This window comes from Mandrillus leucophaeus, unplaced genomic scaffold (assembly GCF_000951045.1).
Source record: "Mandrillus leucophaeus isolate KB7577 unplaced genomic scaffold, Mleu.le_1.0 Scaffold3, whole genome shotgun sequence".
Lineage (NCBI taxonomy): Eukaryota > Metazoa > Chordata > Mammalia > Primates > Cercopithecidae > Mandrillus > Mandrillus leucophaeus.
This window is the reverse complement of record NW_012103142.1, coordinates 3,252,534-3,269,784: the sequence shown is the minus strand read 5'-3', so window position 1 is coordinate 3,269,784 and position 17,251 is coordinate 3,252,534. Positions and strand designations below refer to the sequence as shown.

Here is a 17,251-nt window from a genome sequence, read left to right as displayed (position 1 = left end):
GCCACTGCACTCCAGCCTGGGCGACAGAGCAAGACTCCGTCTCAAAAAAAAAAAAAAAGGAAAAGAGGTTTAATGGACTCACAATTCCATGTGGCTGAGGAGGCCTCACAATCATGGAGGAAGGCAAAAGGCACTTCTTACATGGGGGCAGGCGAGAGAGTGAGAGGCAAGCAAAAGGGGAAACCCCTTATCAAACCATGAAATCCCGTGAGACTTATTCACTACCTCCAGAATCATGGGGGAACCTCCCCCTGATTCAGTTATCTCCCACTAGGAACCGGGACCCTCCCACAATACATGGGAATTATGGGAGCTACAATTCAAGATGAGATTTGGATGGGGACACAGCCAAACCATATCACTATTATTACTTATTTTTATTATGTTATTTATTGGATTATAACCAAAGTATAAAATAAACACCTGTGGGCCCATAGACCTAAATTATTGAGAAAAATCGCCCATGCAGAAATATTCCAAGTAATTTATCTAGATATTCCCTCCTCAAAGAAGTGGAGTACTCTTCCCCTCCTTAAATATGGGCTGTGCTTAGTGACTTGTTTCCAAATATTATAGTGTGGGAAGAAGGGGGAGAAAATCACTTCACAGTGGAGAAGTCTGGCAAACACTGCCTTAGCCAGGTGATCAAAGTTAACATCAGCAGTGCTAAGTCATATTGATAGGATATAGCCTTGATATGATGTGATGAGAAGGTTACTTTACTACTGTAGTCCTCCTCCCAAAAACACATTACCCGAGTCCAATCACAAGAAAAACATTAAACGAGTCCCAGTTGAAGGACATTTTACAAAATCCCTGACCTCCTCAAAACCATCAAGTTCATCAGAAGCAAGAAAAATTTGAGAAACTGTCATGGCCATGAGGAGTTTAAGACACATCATGACTAAATGCATATGGCATCCTACATGGGATCCTGAAACAGAAAAAGAACATTAGGTAAAACTTTAGGAAGTAAATTTTACTGTAGAACTTTGGTGAAAAACAAAGGAAACTGAACAAAGTATGAACTTTACTTAATAATAATGTATTAGGCCAGGTGTGGTGGCTCACACCCTATAATCCCAGCACTTTGGGAGGCTGAAGTGGGTGGATCCCCTGAGGTCAGGAGTTTGAGACCAGCCTGACCAATATGGTGAAACCCCGCCTCTGCTAAAAATACGAAAATTAGCCAGGTGTGGTGGTGCGGGCCTGTAATCCCAGCTACTCGGGAGGTTGAGGCAGGAAAATCACATGAACCCGGGAGGCAGAGGTTGCAATGAGCTGAGATTGCACCATTGCACCCCAGCCTGTGTGAAAGAGTGAGAATGTCTCAAGAAAAATAAATAATAATATATCAATATTGGTTCATTAGTTGTGAAAAAAGTACTGTACTAAGATATTAATAAGAAGGAAGCTGGGCGCAGCATATATGGAAATTCTCTGTACTCTTCTTGCAGCTATTCTATAAATCTAAAATTAAAAAGTTGTTCTTTGTATAAGTTTTTGTTTGTTTTTTAAAGGATGAGGTCTTGCTGTGTTGCCCAGGCTGGTTTTGAACTCTTGAGCTCAAGTGATCTTCCTGCTTCAGCTTCCCAAGTAGCTGGGAATACAGGCATGCCCCACTGTACCCTTAAAATAAGAAGTATACATGTATATATTATATTATATATATTATATATATACATATATATATATAAAATCTTAATACTGTACACAGAGAAGTTCTTTTGAGATCATTTTATTCCTGGTTCTGAAAGACGCAGCTGAAGTAATGGCTTCACTGTTTAAAAAAAAAAAAAAAAAAAAGAAGGGTAGGAACAGGTAGGGCTGGTGTGGACAAAGGCAAGCAGACTCCTAGGCAGGCAGAGATGGGTGCCAATTAATTGGGCAGAAACAATGGAAAGGTCTCAGAGAGAGAAGCAAAGAAACCCATATCCCATCCCACCTATTTTTAAAAATTGATGCCTAGGCTGAACACATCAGAAGTAGTCAGTGGCCAACACTGGTTTAAAAAAAGAAAGGAGGGAAGAAGGAAGGGAGAGGGGTAAGGGGAGGAGAAAGAGAGGGAGAGAATTTCCATTTATAAAAATTACTCTTATTTAAAACAGCTTTTTGGAATGTTAGCAGGATTTCACAATGCAGACATCTCAGTTTGAGACAGCTTGATTGATTTCCTGATTTCCAGGAAAACGGAGCTATCATCTTGTTCCTGCTTCGTTGTTTACTGGCATAAATATGCAGTTCTTAAAAAATGTGAAATGGCTGCTGAAGAAGTGAAATTTAATTCTTTTTGACATATTGTTCCAAATCCCCTCAAAAATGAAGAAACCAGTGGAGAAACTTTCTTCCTCCCTTCACAAAAAAAGAATGTGAAGAATTCTGGAAGATTTTGTTCCTTTGGGAGTTTGTACATGAACTAAAGGCTCTGAACCAGTCTGTTGGGCCACAGAGTCAGATGAGAATAAGCACAGTTCACCTCCATAGTTTCGTGTTATACCTGCACAACCCAACCAAAAACTGGAGGGCAGCAGCCATGTTTTGTAGGTCCCATATTCCCAAGAGTATTAACATCATCCACAAGTGTTTTTGAGTACCCACTGATACAACCACAACAATAGTAAAAATAGCTAATATTTACTGTGCACTCTGTGTATGCACTTTGCCCTCACTAGTCCTATGAGCTAAGCTCTTCCAAGATTCCATCTTGGAGAAGGAAAATAAGGCTCAGAGGAGGAAAACAGCCTGCTCCAAAATGCATAGTGTGACAAGCAGGCTTACATGCCCAGTTATTTGGTTAAACAGTCTAGATGTTGCTGCAAAGAAATTTTGTAGATGGAATTAGCATTTATAATCAGTTGGTTGTAAGCAAAGCAGATTACCCTCCCTACTGAGGGTGGGCCTCAACCTATCAGGAGAAGGCCTCAAGAGCAAAGGGGGAGGTTTCTAGAAAAAGGAATTCTGACTTAAGACTACAACATAGAGATCTTGCCTGAGTTTCCAGTCTGCCTGGCCTGCGCTATGAATTTCAGATTCAAGATTGCAACATCAACTCTTACCTGAATTGCTAGCCAGCTGGTCTGTCCTACAAACTTCAGACTTGCTAATCCCTGGCAATCTTGTCAGCCAATTCCTAAAAATAAATAAGGATGGATGGATGGATGGATGGATGGATAGATAGATAGATGAATGATACAGATATAGATAGATGATAAATATAGATGATATAGATAGATGATATATATATAGGTGGATATAGATAGATGATAGAGATTTTTGCAAGTTCTGCATATATCCTGTTGGTTCTGTTTCTCTGGAGAACCCTAATACACATGACTAGTAAGTGGCAAAGCCAGGATGCAACCCCAGGTCTTTTTGAATGCAAAGCTGAGGCTCTTAACTCCGCACTCTGCAGACCTTGCCCAAAAGGCTGCGTATACCAGGGTTGTAATATAAGCAAGAGCTGCTGTAACCCAGGTGTGTTCCTACTGTGGGAACTAACACAACCAGGCAGGGTATGGTACCTGCTGCTGTAAGCAAGAGGGGGCTATTTTTGGCTTTTGAGCAAGGGGATGTGTCTCAGCAGCATTAAGGAAGAAGAATCTGGCAGCAGAACAGATAAGGAAGAGCCTAGAGGGAGGAAATCATTGTGTATTATTAATCTTATAATAGAACAGGTGCAAAGGGGCCTAAAGTGGCCAACAGAGAATAGCTGGGAGGAGTATTATCACAGAGGGGCCCCTAGATGTGGGACGAACAGGGAAAGAAGGCAGAGGCAGGGAGGAGCCAGCAAGGTGGCCCTGCTAAATGGCCAAGAGACAGAGGGCATCGTGGGCTAGAGTGGGGGAGTCTGATGGGAGAGCTGGTCTAGGGAGGTTAGTTTAGGAAGGTTAAGTGGGAAGAGATGGGGTGGCTCGGTGGGAGGATTCCACAGAAAGCCTCTGGAGTCAGATCCAGGCTCTAGAGAGAAGACCAGGCTGGAGGGCCAGTACGGCTGGGAAGAAAGGAAAGCCACAGGCTAAGGACTTTGCTCTGTGAGCTAGGTCAAAGGCAGCAGGAAGCTGGCCCAGTGACCAGACTGGGGAGATAGAGCTGGAAGGCACTAGGGGGTGGGAGACAGTCACGCCACTGAGGCAGAGGGGCTCCCTGTAGAGGAGGGTGGCAGGCATGGTGGAGAGGCGTAGGACCCAGGACGGCAAGATTTGTTGATCAGAGACTGCTATAGAACATGACAGATTCCTTGTGGACGAAGGGTAGATGCCGAAGGCAGGTGTCAGGGTGTTTGCTAGGGAGTCGTGGTGAGAAAACAAAGGTGACAAACACAGACTCCTCTTTGAAGACAGTTTGTCAAGAAGGTAAAGAACCCAGGTGGGAATAAGGTAGTAGACCCATTGAGGAGGGATTTAACATGGACACAAGGTGAGTGGGAAAAACTGCTACTGAGAAGGAGGAAGTGGAGATGTCAGGAAGATGGGGTAATTGAGGAGGGAAGAGGATGTGGTAGAGAAAATAATAAAAATAACAGTTAATGCTTGGCAAGCACTTCCTTTGTGCCAGGCACTGTTCTGAGTACATTCCTTATTTTTATTTCTTTAGTGTTACTGTCCCCATTTTACAGATGAAGAAACTGAGGCCCCAGATCACAGGGCTGGTGAGAATAACATGTCGTATGTCTCCAGAGCTAACAGTTAACTACTATAGTGTGCCACACAAGGAGAGAGCAGCAGTAGAGAGGGGTGCCAGTTCCTCTGATGGAGGATAAAAAAGAAAGATTGCCAGTATGGGCAACATAGTAAGACCCTGTCTCTACAAAAAATAAAAATAAAAAAATTAGCTAGGTATGGCGGCATGTGCCTGTAGTCCTAGCTACTTGGGAGGCTGAGGTGGGAGGATTGCTTGAGCCCAAGAGTTTGAGGCTGCAGTGGGCTATGGTTGTGCCACTGCACTCCAGCCTGGGCAGCAGAGTGAGACCCTGTGTCTGAAAAAGAAACAAATAAGATAAAAGGAAAGGCTGAACTAAACTCAAATTTCTAAAGGCAATGCCCTATCCTGCTGGGCTGGAGGAAATCCAACTGTAACCTTTACTGGGGTTCTCCCTTGGAACCCTAGAAAACTTCTGCATCTTATGGACCCCACAATCTGGAGAAAGCCCCCGTGCGTATGAGTCTGTATTGAAACCACTGAGATGCTGTGCCAGTTAAGAATGTGTGGGCCATACATACAAGAAACCTGCCTGATAGCAGCTTAAGCTAAAAAAGTGATTTAGTTATTTCACGTAGCAAGAGGTCTAGAGGCAGGCAGTCCTCAGAGTGGTTTCATAGTTCCCTGATGTATCCAAGCATTTAGGATCTTTTATCCTTGCATTCCATTGTCCTCAGTGTGTGGGCCTTTTACCCTAGGCTTGCTATCTCATGGTCACACCATGGCTGCCAGAGCTGCAGAGCTCACAAAACCATCTTCAGGGCAGGTAGCAGGTACAGACCACCTGTATCTCCTTCCCAGACTTCTCCCAAGTTCTCTTGGGCAGGACTGAGTCCTAAATCGATCCCTAGCAAAGGGAAAATCAGCACACTTGGTTTAGGGCTTTCATGGGTCACCCTCTGGAGCTAGAGGAAAGGCCCACCTTCCCAAGCAAGCGGCATCTAGAATAAAATGTGGGTTCTTTAAGGAACATGGGAGAATGGCTGTTGGGTGGGTAACCAACACTTCTGTCTCAGAAGACCACTGACCCAGTCCACGGGACTGTTTGGGGTCCATGGTCTGCTGCCCCAGGCCACACTCCGGAGACAGAAATTTCAGCCAAAACCAGGAGCCCTGGGCTTAGGGTCCAGCCTCCCCGGGCACACCCAGCAGCTCCTTCCTGGGCTTTGTCAGGGTGTTGTGGGGAGCTGGCACCGTCCCAAATGCATATGGGTACTCAGGGGCTGCTTTCTACCTCCTTCTGGTCAGGAGAAACCTCCTATCTAAGCCACAGTGCTTCTCAACCACACTTCCCTTCCTCATCCCCTACCTCGTCCCGTCCCGGGGTCCTGGCCAAATATTCTCAATAGTGAGACCTTTGGGAACACAGAGAGGAATGTCTTATGGCAGCTCCTTCTCTTGGCCAGTTAACACAAACCTGTCCCAAGGCGTGGCTGCCTTTGTGCCTATGGTGGCCGGGGGCTCGGGGCAGTAACACAGGGAGCAAAAAACACACATTCATCTCCATCGTGCCCACACCACACTGGCAGCAGGAAGAATGGTGCAGTGGTAAATTGGAGACCTGAGCCCTGGCCCTACTCTGGGCTTAGGTGTCTTCATCAGTAAAATTGCTTAGAGGGACCACGGCAGGGCAGGAATGGAAGAGTTCCACCCATTCTGCCAACTAGATACAGAGGCCTCCACCAATTCCCTAACACAGGGGTCCCCAACCCCCAGGCAGGGGCTGATACCTGTCTGTGGCCCGTTAGGGACGAGCTGCACAGCAGGAGGTGAGCTGCAGGTGAGCATTACAGCCTGAGCTGTGCCTTCTGCCAGATCAGTGGTGGCACAAGATTCTCATAGGAGCACAAACCCTGTTGTGAACTGCGCATGCGAGGGATCCAGGTTGCGTGCTCCTTATGAGAATCTAATGCCTGATGATCTGAAGTGCAACAGTTTCACCCAAAACCATTCCTCACCACCTTCCATCTTTGGAAAAATTGTCTTCCATGAAACCAGTCCCTGGAGCCGAAAAGGTTGGGGACTACTGCCCTAGCAAAATGCCCCAGTCATGTCCATTTCTACCTGGGTGGTGAGGTTGGGCGGTCCAGAGGAGTGGGCCCTGATGAGTGTGTGGGCATCCAGGTGCAGTGCTGGAAGTTTCCAGCCTGGCTCCGTGATCATAGAGAGTGGAGCTGGGGGGTTTGTTAGGAATTCAGAGGATACCTAAAGCCTCATTTCAGTAGCTAGAACAGCCTCATTCCAATAGCTCATAACTGGGGTCCATGAACTATAGAATTCAGGGGTCTGTGCACTTGGATTGGAATAGAATACAACTTTATTTTCAGTCGTTTCTATTTCCTGGGTTATGACAAAGGGTGCAAAGTGCAGTTGTATCAGCAGCGCCAATAGAAACCACAGAGTTTTTCATATCCCTTTACAGTTTGCCACAGGTATCTTAGAATATTGTTTACACTCATCTCTACTTCAATTTACCATTGTTTAATAGGCCCACCCCTAGATCTTGTTATTCAATATGTTAATAAAGAAATCTATGCACATAGTACCATGTTACACATTTTAAAAATATTTTGACAACTGTATATAAATATAACTAGCTTACTTTGTAATCCTACATATTTTATGTGTACGAAAATATTATTCTGAAATTAGCCAGGCATAGTGGTGCATGACTATAGTCCCAGCTACTTGGGAGGCTGAGGTGGGAGGATCACCTGAACCCAGGGAGGTCGAGGCTGCAGTGAGCCGTGATTGCACCACTGCACTCCAGCTTGGGCAATGGAGTGAGACCCCGTCTCAAAAGAAAAGAAAAGATGATTTTAAGAAGCGATCGAGGGCACAAAAAATGGCCAAAAGCCCCTGACTGAGTGTCATCCACCCACAGTGAGGGCCGCTGTCCAGCTGCCGGGACCCTGCAGGAGGAACCAAAGCAGGAGAATCCCTGGCACCACCCTTGCTCCAGGATATACCCCTGGGTGCTCAACAAAGAAGTGAGGACAACTTGCCACCATCTTCAGTTTGATGGAATGGCCTTAGGCCTCTGCTGCCCATCGTGAAGTCACCGGCCTCTTACCTAAAAGCTCAGGAGGATTTAGGGAGAATGCAGATAGAGCACCTGAGTTCACTGTGTCATGAAAGAAGGGAAGCCTCCCAGCATTAGATCTTAGGGAATTGTTTCAACCAAATTTAAGGATGCAAAAGCCAAGAGTTGGGAGGAGAGGCAGGGAGAGATACCTCCCTCCTCACCTGTGGCTGCAGCACTGCTTGGGGGCATGGAAAAACAGTTTTCCACACCCTAGCAGACAGCAAAAGCTATTTCAATGTGCCAAGTGAAAGTTGAGCCATGCCCTCATCCAAACTAGCCTCCAGCCTCATGCAGGCAGCTCGGGGCACCTGTGCACACTGGGCTCGCCCTTACGGAGCTGTTCCTCCATCAGGCAGTTCTGGGCACTGGTGTATACTGGGCTTGCCCTTACGGGGGCTGTTCCTCCATTTCTGTCTCCCCTTGTGCTGCCCCTCACTGGGAGCAGCACCACCCCAATCCACGCCAGGCAAGCCCTGCCCTGGGACACCGCTGCTCTCTGTTCTCATGGATGATTCAGGCCCCAGCAAAGATACTCTTTGTTCCTCAAAAGAGGGAATGGAGGGCACACTTGCTGTTAGGAAATGCCCCCCACCTTGCAGTCTGGCTTCCTGATCTCTCTGTTAAGATCTTTTAAGCCACCCCATCAGCCACAGAACGAAGCCCATCCACCAAGAGTACCTGAGCCCAAATCTCCCCCTTCCCCACCCCGCCAGCTCCTCTGCCTGCAGACAGCAGGAGAATGGACTTGTTTCCTATCACACAGGCCATGTGCCCACTGGGCAAGACCCAAACCCATGGAGCCCCCACCCCCTCCACCCCCCACCTTGCGCTGCTGAGCATTCCACCACCTTTTGTAGAAACTTCACAGGTTTGAGAAAATTCTGTGGGAGGGGGCTGAGGTTTAATTCCGGAGTGGGGACAGCCTAGGGGGACAGCAAAGGATGATGGGGAGGAGTGCGGTCTGGGAGTCTGAGAGAATAGAGATTCTCAAAGGTACAGCCCAGGACCGCCCACTTCTGCTTCCTGCTGTGCTCTCTGCCACCTTCCATATGACATTGGCCTGGTCGGGGCAAAGAAGTGACCGACAGGCCCCTGGGGACATCATCCAGTCATTCATTCATTCACACACAGATATTTGCTCACAGTGGGCAATGGGAAGGGGAGGCCAAACCACACACTGTAAATGCTGCCCACAGAGGGGGCCTGCAGCCCAGGGGGGATGATGGACCACAGCTGCCTGGAGGGAGGCCTAAGGCAAAGCCTTGAAGGCCAAGGAGAATGGAGAGGAGAATGGAGGGCCTTCCACCCACGGGCACTAAAAGAAGGCCAAGCCTACTTGGGGAGAGGCAGTATCGGGACCTGTGCACTGGGCTGCACTGGGCAGAAAAAGGCTATGAGTGTCATGCTGTTGGGAGAAAACGGGTCCTGTGGTTAAGTAAATTTGGGAAGTTCTGGATTAAATGAGTTGAACAGTTCTGTGTACTACAGCACTTGTCAGGACTTTTAACCTGTGAATGATGCAGAATGAACCTTATGGTGGATCCCAGGACTGGTGTCTCACACTGACATAAGGACCAGGGGAGGCAGTGGGAGCTGATGAGATTCAAAACACAAGAGGTTTTGAATGCCAGGCCAAGAAGGCTGGAGTTTTTCCTTGTGGCAGTGAGGACTCTCAGAAGGAGACTTAGAGGGATCTAGACTCAGGGAACCTGGGGCAGTTTAGTAACCAGCGAGGCCAGGGCTGTGGCAAGACTAGCCAGTCCCAGTCAAGGACTCCCCAACTCCTTGACAGCAGGGCCTTTCTGTGGGAGAGAAAACAGAGACCATGGACACAGTCAGCAGTAAGGGTCTCAGAGAGAGCGGCGAGAAGACAGAAGGCTGGGCAACCCTGAATTCAAGCTGGGCGCAGTGGTCAAGCCTACTTGGGTTCCAATCCTGACTCCACCACTTCCCAGCTGTGGGTATCTGACCTAATGTCTCTGTGGCCTCAGGGTATTTGTTTTTTGTGTTTTGAGATGGAGTCTCACTCTGTCACCCAGGCTGGAGTGCAGTGGTGCAATCTCAGCTCACTGCAACCTCCACCTCCCAGGTTCAAGCAATTCTGCCTCAGCCTCCCGAGTAGCTGGGATTACAGGCATGCACCACCACACCCAGCTAATTTTTGTATTTTTAGTAGAGATGGGGTTTCACCATGTTGGCCAGGCTAGTCTTGAACTCATGACTTCAAGTGATCCGCCCGTCTCAGCCTCCCAAAGTGCTGGGAGTACAGGCGTGAGCTACTGCCCCTGGCCCTGTTGTTTATTTTTTAGAGCAGTTTTAGGTTGTTAGAAAGTACAGAGGTTCCCATGTACTTCCCGCCTCTCTCCCCAGTTTTCCTGATGAGTAATATCTTGCATTAGTGTGGCACAATTGTTACAATTTATGAACCAATACTGATACATTATTATTAACTGAAGTCCATAGTTTACTTGAGGGTTCACTCTGTGTTATCCAGTCCTACAGATTGTAACAAATGCACAATATGTATCCACCATTACAGTATCATACAGAAGAGTTTCAAGGCCTTAAAAATGCTGTCTGGGCCTGCAGGGTGGCTCATGCCTATAATCCCAGCACTTTGGGAGGCCAAAATGGGAGGATCACTTGAATCCAGAAGTTCAAGACCAGCCTGGGCAACATAGAGAAACCCTGCCTATACAAAAAAGAAAAAAAATGTTTTAATTAGCCACCTGTAGTCCTGGTGCACCTGGGTGGCATATACCTGTAGTCCCAGCTACTTAGGAGGCTGAGGTGGGAGGATGGCTTGAGCCCAAGAGGTTGAGGTTGCAGTAAGCAGTAATTGTGCCACTGCACTCCAGCCTGGGTGACAGAGCCAGACCCTGTCTCAAACAAGCAAACAAACAAAAAGTTGTCTGAGCCTCAGTTTTAACACCTGTAAGATGAGTGTAAAGCTCCATCTGAAGCCCCCCAGTCTTCTGCTGTAGGTTGATTTAGGCCTCCCAACAAATCAAGTATGACTGAAATCCACTAAATGTCTGATATCCATCAGAATCACGAGGCTTGGGTCAGGGCGAGAGGTCCTCATTCAAATGCACATTCTAAGGTCTCAACTCCAGACCTGCTGAGTCACAAGCCCTGGGATGGGGCCCAGGAATCTGCATTTTAACAATTCCCCTGGTGCACAAGGAAATTTGAGACCCACTGTGCCCCTGATAGCTTGCGCACATGGAAATTCGTTTCTCAGATAAAAACAGAGGTTCTAGCCACTGTCAGGTCAAAGCTCTGGAGAGCTGTGCCATCTCCCAAAGGGAGCAGAACGGTTTGCCATCAAGCCAGGCAAGAGCCCATTTCTGCCTGTGCAGCTCGCAGTCTCCAAGCCTGCTGTTGTTTCATATCTTGATTGCTTATCACTCACCCAAAATAACCTGAATGCAATCGCACCAGCTGCAGCTCTCTCCGCAACTCCCTTAATTTAGCAGCCAAACACATTTGGTTCCTTCACAGAGCACAAGGCCTCAGCACAGGGCCCAGGAAGGGGCCCCTCCCTCCCAGCTATCTGTAGTGAGTTGAATCATTTCCCCCTGGAATTCATGTTCACCTGGAACCTAAGAATATGACTTTATTTGGAAATAGAGTATTTGCAGGTGTAATTAATAAGGATCAAGATAAGATCATACAGGATTAGGGTGGGCCCTAAATCCAATGACTGTTGTTAAAAGAGGAGAGAACAGAAGAGACAGAGACTGGAGTGATGCAGCACTAAGCCGGGGAATGCCACGGACTGCCCACTGCCACCACGAGCTAAAAAGAGCCAAGGAAGGATTCTTACCCAGAGCCTTCAAAGGGACCACAGCCCTGCCAACACCTCCATCCCAGATTTCCAGCCTCCAGAACTGTGAGGAAATCAAGTTCTGCTGTTTCAAGCTACTCAATTTGTGGTAATTCGTTAGAGCATCCCTAGGAAACCAATGCAGCATCACTGCCATAGGCCCCTGGCCTGGCTCAGCGCCCTCTCAGCCCCACTCCAGTGGGAAGGAAAGGTCCCCACCTGCAGGCAGTTCTCCAGATGGGCAGTTTAACATGGCCCGTTAGGATCAGAGCTAGTTTCTCCCAACCAACATCTTTGAACTCTGCATCTACTAGGCCCATTCCCCACATAAGGAGAAGGACCCTTCTGTCCTCTGCTTGAAAGGCTGTATTCCAAGAAGGGCTGAGTTTGGTAGTGACAAATAAATACTGGTCCTTGGGCAGTGTCTGGCCAGCGGTGCCATGTGAGATGAGTCCCTACAGTTTCATGCCACTCCGGCGCCGCGAGTCCTTCCGGGCAACGGGGCTGAAGTTCACAATCTCCTTGTAGATGTGCTCTGAGAAAGGCAGCATGGTTTAAGGTGGGTAAGGAGGTGCTGAGGCGAGAAAGTCCACCTCCCTTCAGAGAGAGCATGGAGAGCGAAGTCAGCTCAAGGAGAAAGAAGCACCTAGGAGACAATGCCTAGGTCTCCTAGGAGGGGGCAGGAGCCTTAGGTGGCAGGTAGGGCTGGCAGAGGCCAGGCATAAAGATGGAGGAAGCAAGGAAGAGAGGCTGCAGGTGGAGGCGAGGAAGCCCGAGGCCCCAGCTCTTACGCTTCCATTCATCCACTGTGAGTTTCTTGTGTTCTAAGGAATCATCAAATGGCTGTTGGGCCTCCGTCTCTTCCTCAGGGTCCCGGAAGGGTTCAAAGAAGGGATGGGTGAGGGCCTGCGCGGCTGTCAGGCGCTTGTCCACATCTAGCTCCAGCATCTTCTCCAGCAGGTCCGTGGCTGCAGGGGCAGAGCCATGAGCCTCACACCGGCGCGGGAAAGCCCGCCCTTGGGGTGCACTGAGAGGCCCCTGGGGAGCGGGCTATGAGACTCACCCTGGGGGCTGGCCCGCGGGAAGAGCTGAGTGAAATCCTTCTTGGGGGTCTGTGGCAGGGCCTGGATGTAGGATTTGGCCTGGAAGACAGAAAAGCATCAAACCCCTTAGGGCTCTGGCCTCAGCATGTAGAGCAGGGATTTCAGAAAAGCCTCAGAGCAGGGCTGAAGGCTCAGGTCCGGGTCCACAGTGAGGTGAAGACAAGAGCGCTTGCCAGGGTAGGAGGATGCTGCGGGAAGGTGCGGGTGAGCCTCCAGCCCACTGGGCCCAGTCAGTCAAGCACACTCCCAGGCCAGGCTAGGTCCCATTTACCACCCACCGCTTTGTCGTTCAGCTTCTGCACAAACTCCGTGCCTGGCACCCCGGTCACTTTCAGGATCTGGGTCAGCTGGTCCAGGTCTTGGTGGCAGGTTAAGGCTTAGCCTTGCTCTCCTGGTGGGTCTGAGACTGCCCTTCCCACGACCCCACCATCACTTCACCTGGGCACCGTGGCAACTGATTGTCCAGGCTCCAGCCCTGCCTAACCACCAATGAGCTCTCAGGAGAGGCTCATTCTTCAGGGCTCAGGGCTCTGGAGAGCTTTCCAACATGCCAGGCTGAGGGGGTTCCCTACCGGACAAATACATGTGGACTTCTCAGCCTTCATCCCAGTCACTCTTTTCTGTTTCCTCATCTTCTCACCAAAGGCCTGTCCTGCACACACAGTCACTCAGTTAATGTGTGCGGTGCCAAAATGTATTTTCCACATGGTGGCAGAATTATAGGTGACCCATTTTTCATCATTTTGCTTATCTATCTATCTATCTATCTATCTATCTATCTATATATATATATTTTTTGAGACAGGGTCTACTCTGTCACCCAGGCTGGAGTGCAGTGGCATAATCTGGGCACACTGCAACCTCCACCTCCTGGATTCAAGCAATTCTCCTGCCTCGGCCTCCCGAGTAGCTGGGATTTGACCACGTTGGCCAGGCTGGTCTTGAACTCCTAACCTCAGATGATCTGCCCGCCTTGGCCTCCCAAAGTGCTGAGATTACAGGCGTGAGCCACCGCACCCGGCCCATGTCTGGCTAATTTTAAAAAATTTTTTAGAGAAGGGGTCTCACCCTATTGCCACCTCCCGTCTCAAACTCCTGGGCTCAAATGATCCTCCCACCTTGGCCTCCAAAAGTGCTGGGATTACAGGCATGAACCACCGCATCCAGCCTTATCTGCATTTACAAATTATTTTACAGGGAGTATACATCACTCTCACATTAAGAAAAAAAAGACAGTTGCTTAAGTAAAGTGTCTGTTGAAGGAAGGAATCCCTAGATGGAATTTGGCTTTTCCAGCAAAGGATACAATCTTTCCCCTTGAACAGAGTTTTCCCTGTCAGCATCTCTGCCATGATACAGCCCACAGACCAGATGTCCACTGCAGAGGGAGGGGGAGTGTCACCTGGACTGTCTGACTGGGGCCCGGCAGTCAATCAGCACCGAGTGACCAGATGGCCCCAGGACTGCCCTCTCAGGCGCTGACCACTGACCTGTCTGGTTGTAGTGCATCCAGCTGAGGATCACCTCGGGGGCCCGGTACCAGCGGGTCACCACGTAGCCAGTCATCTCGGCATCTGCATGCCGCGCCAGCCCAAAATCCAGGATCTATGGCTCGGGATAAATGGAAAAGGAACTTGCTGAGAGGAGGAGGCTCTGGGAGCGGCTTCCAGGGGCTTCCCTAGGGGAGGGCCCATCCCACCTCTGGGCTGAGCCTGCAGCCCACTCACCTTCAGTTCACAGTCCTCGTTCACAGCTAGGTTGCCTGGCTTCAGGTCCTGGGGAGAGGACAGGGAGTGCATGCTAGGCTGAGGCACAGATGGAGCTTGTCCTAGCTCCACCACCACCCAGGGGTGTGACCTCAGCCAGGCCCCTTCCCCTTCTGGGCCTCAGTTTCCTCATGTGTAAAATGAGGGTGGGACTAGGTGTTCTCTCGGGGCCCATCCAGCTCTAAAATGTTCCTGATTCTTGAAGCCTAAAACACTCAGCTCAGGGCTCACTTTGTCCGCAGCAATTCCCCATGAAGTCCCCTGGGACACAGCGACTCTTTGGAGCAGGCCTTCCTGGGCCGTGGCTGGGTCTGAAAACTCCACATTCTGGGCTTCTGGGAAGTGTCCTCTCCCTCCACCTTTCCCACTCCTTGATTACCAAAGAACCCCACACCCAGGGATGGGACAGCGGCCTCTGAGGACCATGGCAGAGAAAGCACTCACCCTGTGCACGACCCCAGCCGAGTGGATGTACTGTGTGTGGGAGAGAGAAGGGTGAGTCCGTGGCCCAGTTTCCACACCAGGCACTGCAGGCTGGCTCAGAAACCTCCTCCGACCTGTAACAGTGTGCTCCCTCCAGCCTCCCCCAAACCTCAGGTCTCGACAGCAAGGCATCCCTTCTGCCACCCTCCAACTCCCCACCCACCTTAAGGCCTTTGAGCATCTGATACACCAGGTACTGGATCTTCTCCTCACTGAACTCCATCCCCATGATCTTCTGCAGATCCGTCTGCATGAAGGGCATCACCAGGTAGCTGGAAGGCATGAGGGCTTCTTGGGACAGTGCTGGGTCCCACCCAGCCCCAGGTCTGTGCTCAGAGGAAGGGCCTCAGGGCAGAACAGGGGTCATAGAGACACCCTCCAGTGTGCAAAAACCAACCCCACCTCAGCCAGCCAGATCACCACACAGGCCTCTGGGCTCCTGGCTCCCAGCCTTCCTGTGGCAGGCCGCCCAACTGGCAGAGCTCAGAGTAAGCGCTGCAGTCGGAGCGTGCTCAGGAAAGCCACATGGAACTGTGTTCCCGCTCTTCAAAGGTACTCTCTCCTTGCCCTCCTCCACACCCCAGGGAAAGCCACAGCTAGGAGTTAGAAACATCTGCCAGTATTTCCTTTGGCTTCTGTCCAAATATTTTATCCCTCAGAGGGTCATGCCCAGCTGAGATGGCTCCACAAATAATATGTCCACCTTTCCAAGAAGGAAACAATACAACAGTTTCCAGGAGGGTGGAAGGGGGACATGGGGAGGCTACTGCAGCCTCTTAGGGAATTGCACAACAGGATCAGGCCAGCAAAATGTAACTGTTGTAGCAACAGCAAAGTCCAGGACAAAGACAAAAAATAATAAAAATTATAAAATAGGCCAGGGGGCATAACTCATACCTCCAATCCCAGTGCTTTGGGAGACGGAGGCTGGACAATCGCTTGAGGCGAAGAGTTTGAGACCAGCCTGAGCAACATAGGGACCCCATCTTTTCTTTCTTTTCCTTCCCTCCCTCCCTCCCTCCCTCCCTCCCTTCCTTCCTTCCTTCCTTCCTCCCTCCCTCCCTCCGTCCCTCGCTCCCTCTCTCTTTCTTTCTGATGGAGTCTCGCTCTGTCGCCAGGCTGGAGTGCAGTGGTGCAATCTCGGCTCACTGCAACCTCCGCCTCCCAGGTTCAAGCGATTCTCCTGCCTCAGCTTCCCTGAGTAGCTACAACTACAGGTGCGCGCCAGAATGCCCAGCTAATTTTTGTATTCTTAGTAGAGATGAGGTTTTGTCATGTTGGCCAGGCTGGTCTCAAACTCCTGACCTCAGGTGATCTGCCTGCCTTGGCTTCCCAAAGTGCTGGGATTACAGGCGTGAGCCACTGCACCTGGCCTGGACTCCATCTTTCAGAAAAAAAAAAATAGGTGTGGTGGCATGCACCTTTAGTCTCAGCTACTCAAGAGGCTGAGGTGGGAGGATCACTTGAGGTCAGGATTTCGAGATCAGGATGAGTAACATAGTGACACACCATCTCTATAAAAATTTAAAAACAAAACAAAAAGCTGGACATGGTGGCATGCATCTGTAGTCCCACCTACTTGGGGGTCTGAGGCGGGAGGATGGCTTGAGCCTACAGGTTGAACTGTGTTTGTGCTACTGCACTCCAGTCTGGGCAACACAGCCCTATCTCTACAATATAATTTTAAAAAATTTTTAAATAAATATTACCTTAAAAATTATAAAATATATATATATTTTTGAAAGGACATGCTGGAGGCATCTCCAGGAGACTCTGGATTTTGGCAGCCCTCTCCTGCCTGACCACACACCTCCCTTGGGGCCCTCTCCATGCCCAGTCCCCTCCTGTCTTTCCCCTCCACTCGGGCACTGGTTTTTTCATCTTGGCGACAATCTTCCTGAAGCCTCTCTGTGCTAGAACCACATTCCCTTGATTTTGCGCCTTCAACTGACCACCCCTTCTCCCTCTCTCACCACCAAACTTCTAGAAAGGGCGGTCCACATTCCTGGATTCCACTGCCTTAACTCCCAGTCTTGAGATAACCTGGTTTCTGCTTCCCTCCTACTGCCAGACTGCTCAGCTCAAGATCACCAGTGAACACCCGACAAACACACCATGACTCCCTTTTCTTCTGACCTAACTTTTCACCAAGTCTGAAACTCCTGGCCGGGCGCGGTGCCTCACGCCTGTAATCCCAGCACTTTGGGAGGCCGAGGCAGGAGGATCACGAGGTCAGGAGATCAAGACCATCCTGGCTAACACGGTGAAACCCCATCTCTACTAAAAA

At 49.6% G+C, this 17,251-nt stretch overlaps 1 protein-coding gene and 1 long non-coding RNA gene across 2 annotated transcripts in view; one reads left to right on the top strand and one right to left on the bottom strand.

Annotated features, from left to right (window-relative positions):
• Nucleotides 1-4,830, top strand: part of LOC105544222 — a 47,693-nt gene extending 42,863 nt beyond the window's left edge. The window contains exon 3 of the long non-coding RNA XR_001006732.1: nucleotides 4,594-4,830. This is a non-coding gene — a long non-coding RNA (uncharacterized LOC105544222). The remainder of the gene's footprint in view (nucleotides 1-4,593) is intronic.
• Nucleotides 4,831-11,376: 6,546 nt separating this feature from the next.
• MAPK13 (mitogen-activated protein kinase 13) overlaps nucleotides 11,377-17,251 on the bottom strand; it is an 11,590-nt gene continuing 5,715 nt past the window's right edge. The window contains exons 4-12 of the mRNA XM_011986889.1: nucleotides 15,128-15,236; nucleotides 14,926-14,955; nucleotides 14,443-14,490; nucleotides 14,206-14,320; nucleotides 14,022-14,093; nucleotides 12,994-13,073; nucleotides 12,676-12,754; nucleotides 12,404-12,580; nucleotides 11,377-12,147 (exon numbers count right to left, since the gene is read on the bottom strand). Of these exons, the coding sequence (XP_011842279.1) occupies nucleotides 12,068-12,147; nucleotides 12,404-12,580; nucleotides 12,676-12,754; nucleotides 12,994-13,073; nucleotides 14,022-14,093; nucleotides 14,206-14,320; nucleotides 14,443-14,490; nucleotides 14,926-14,955; nucleotides 15,128-15,236 (790 nt within the window). The 3' untranslated portion in view covers nucleotides 11,377-12,067. The remainder of the gene's footprint in view (nucleotides 12,148-12,403; nucleotides 12,581-12,675; nucleotides 12,755-12,993; nucleotides 13,074-14,021; nucleotides 14,094-14,205; nucleotides 14,321-14,442; nucleotides 14,491-14,925; nucleotides 14,956-15,127; nucleotides 15,237-17,251) is intronic.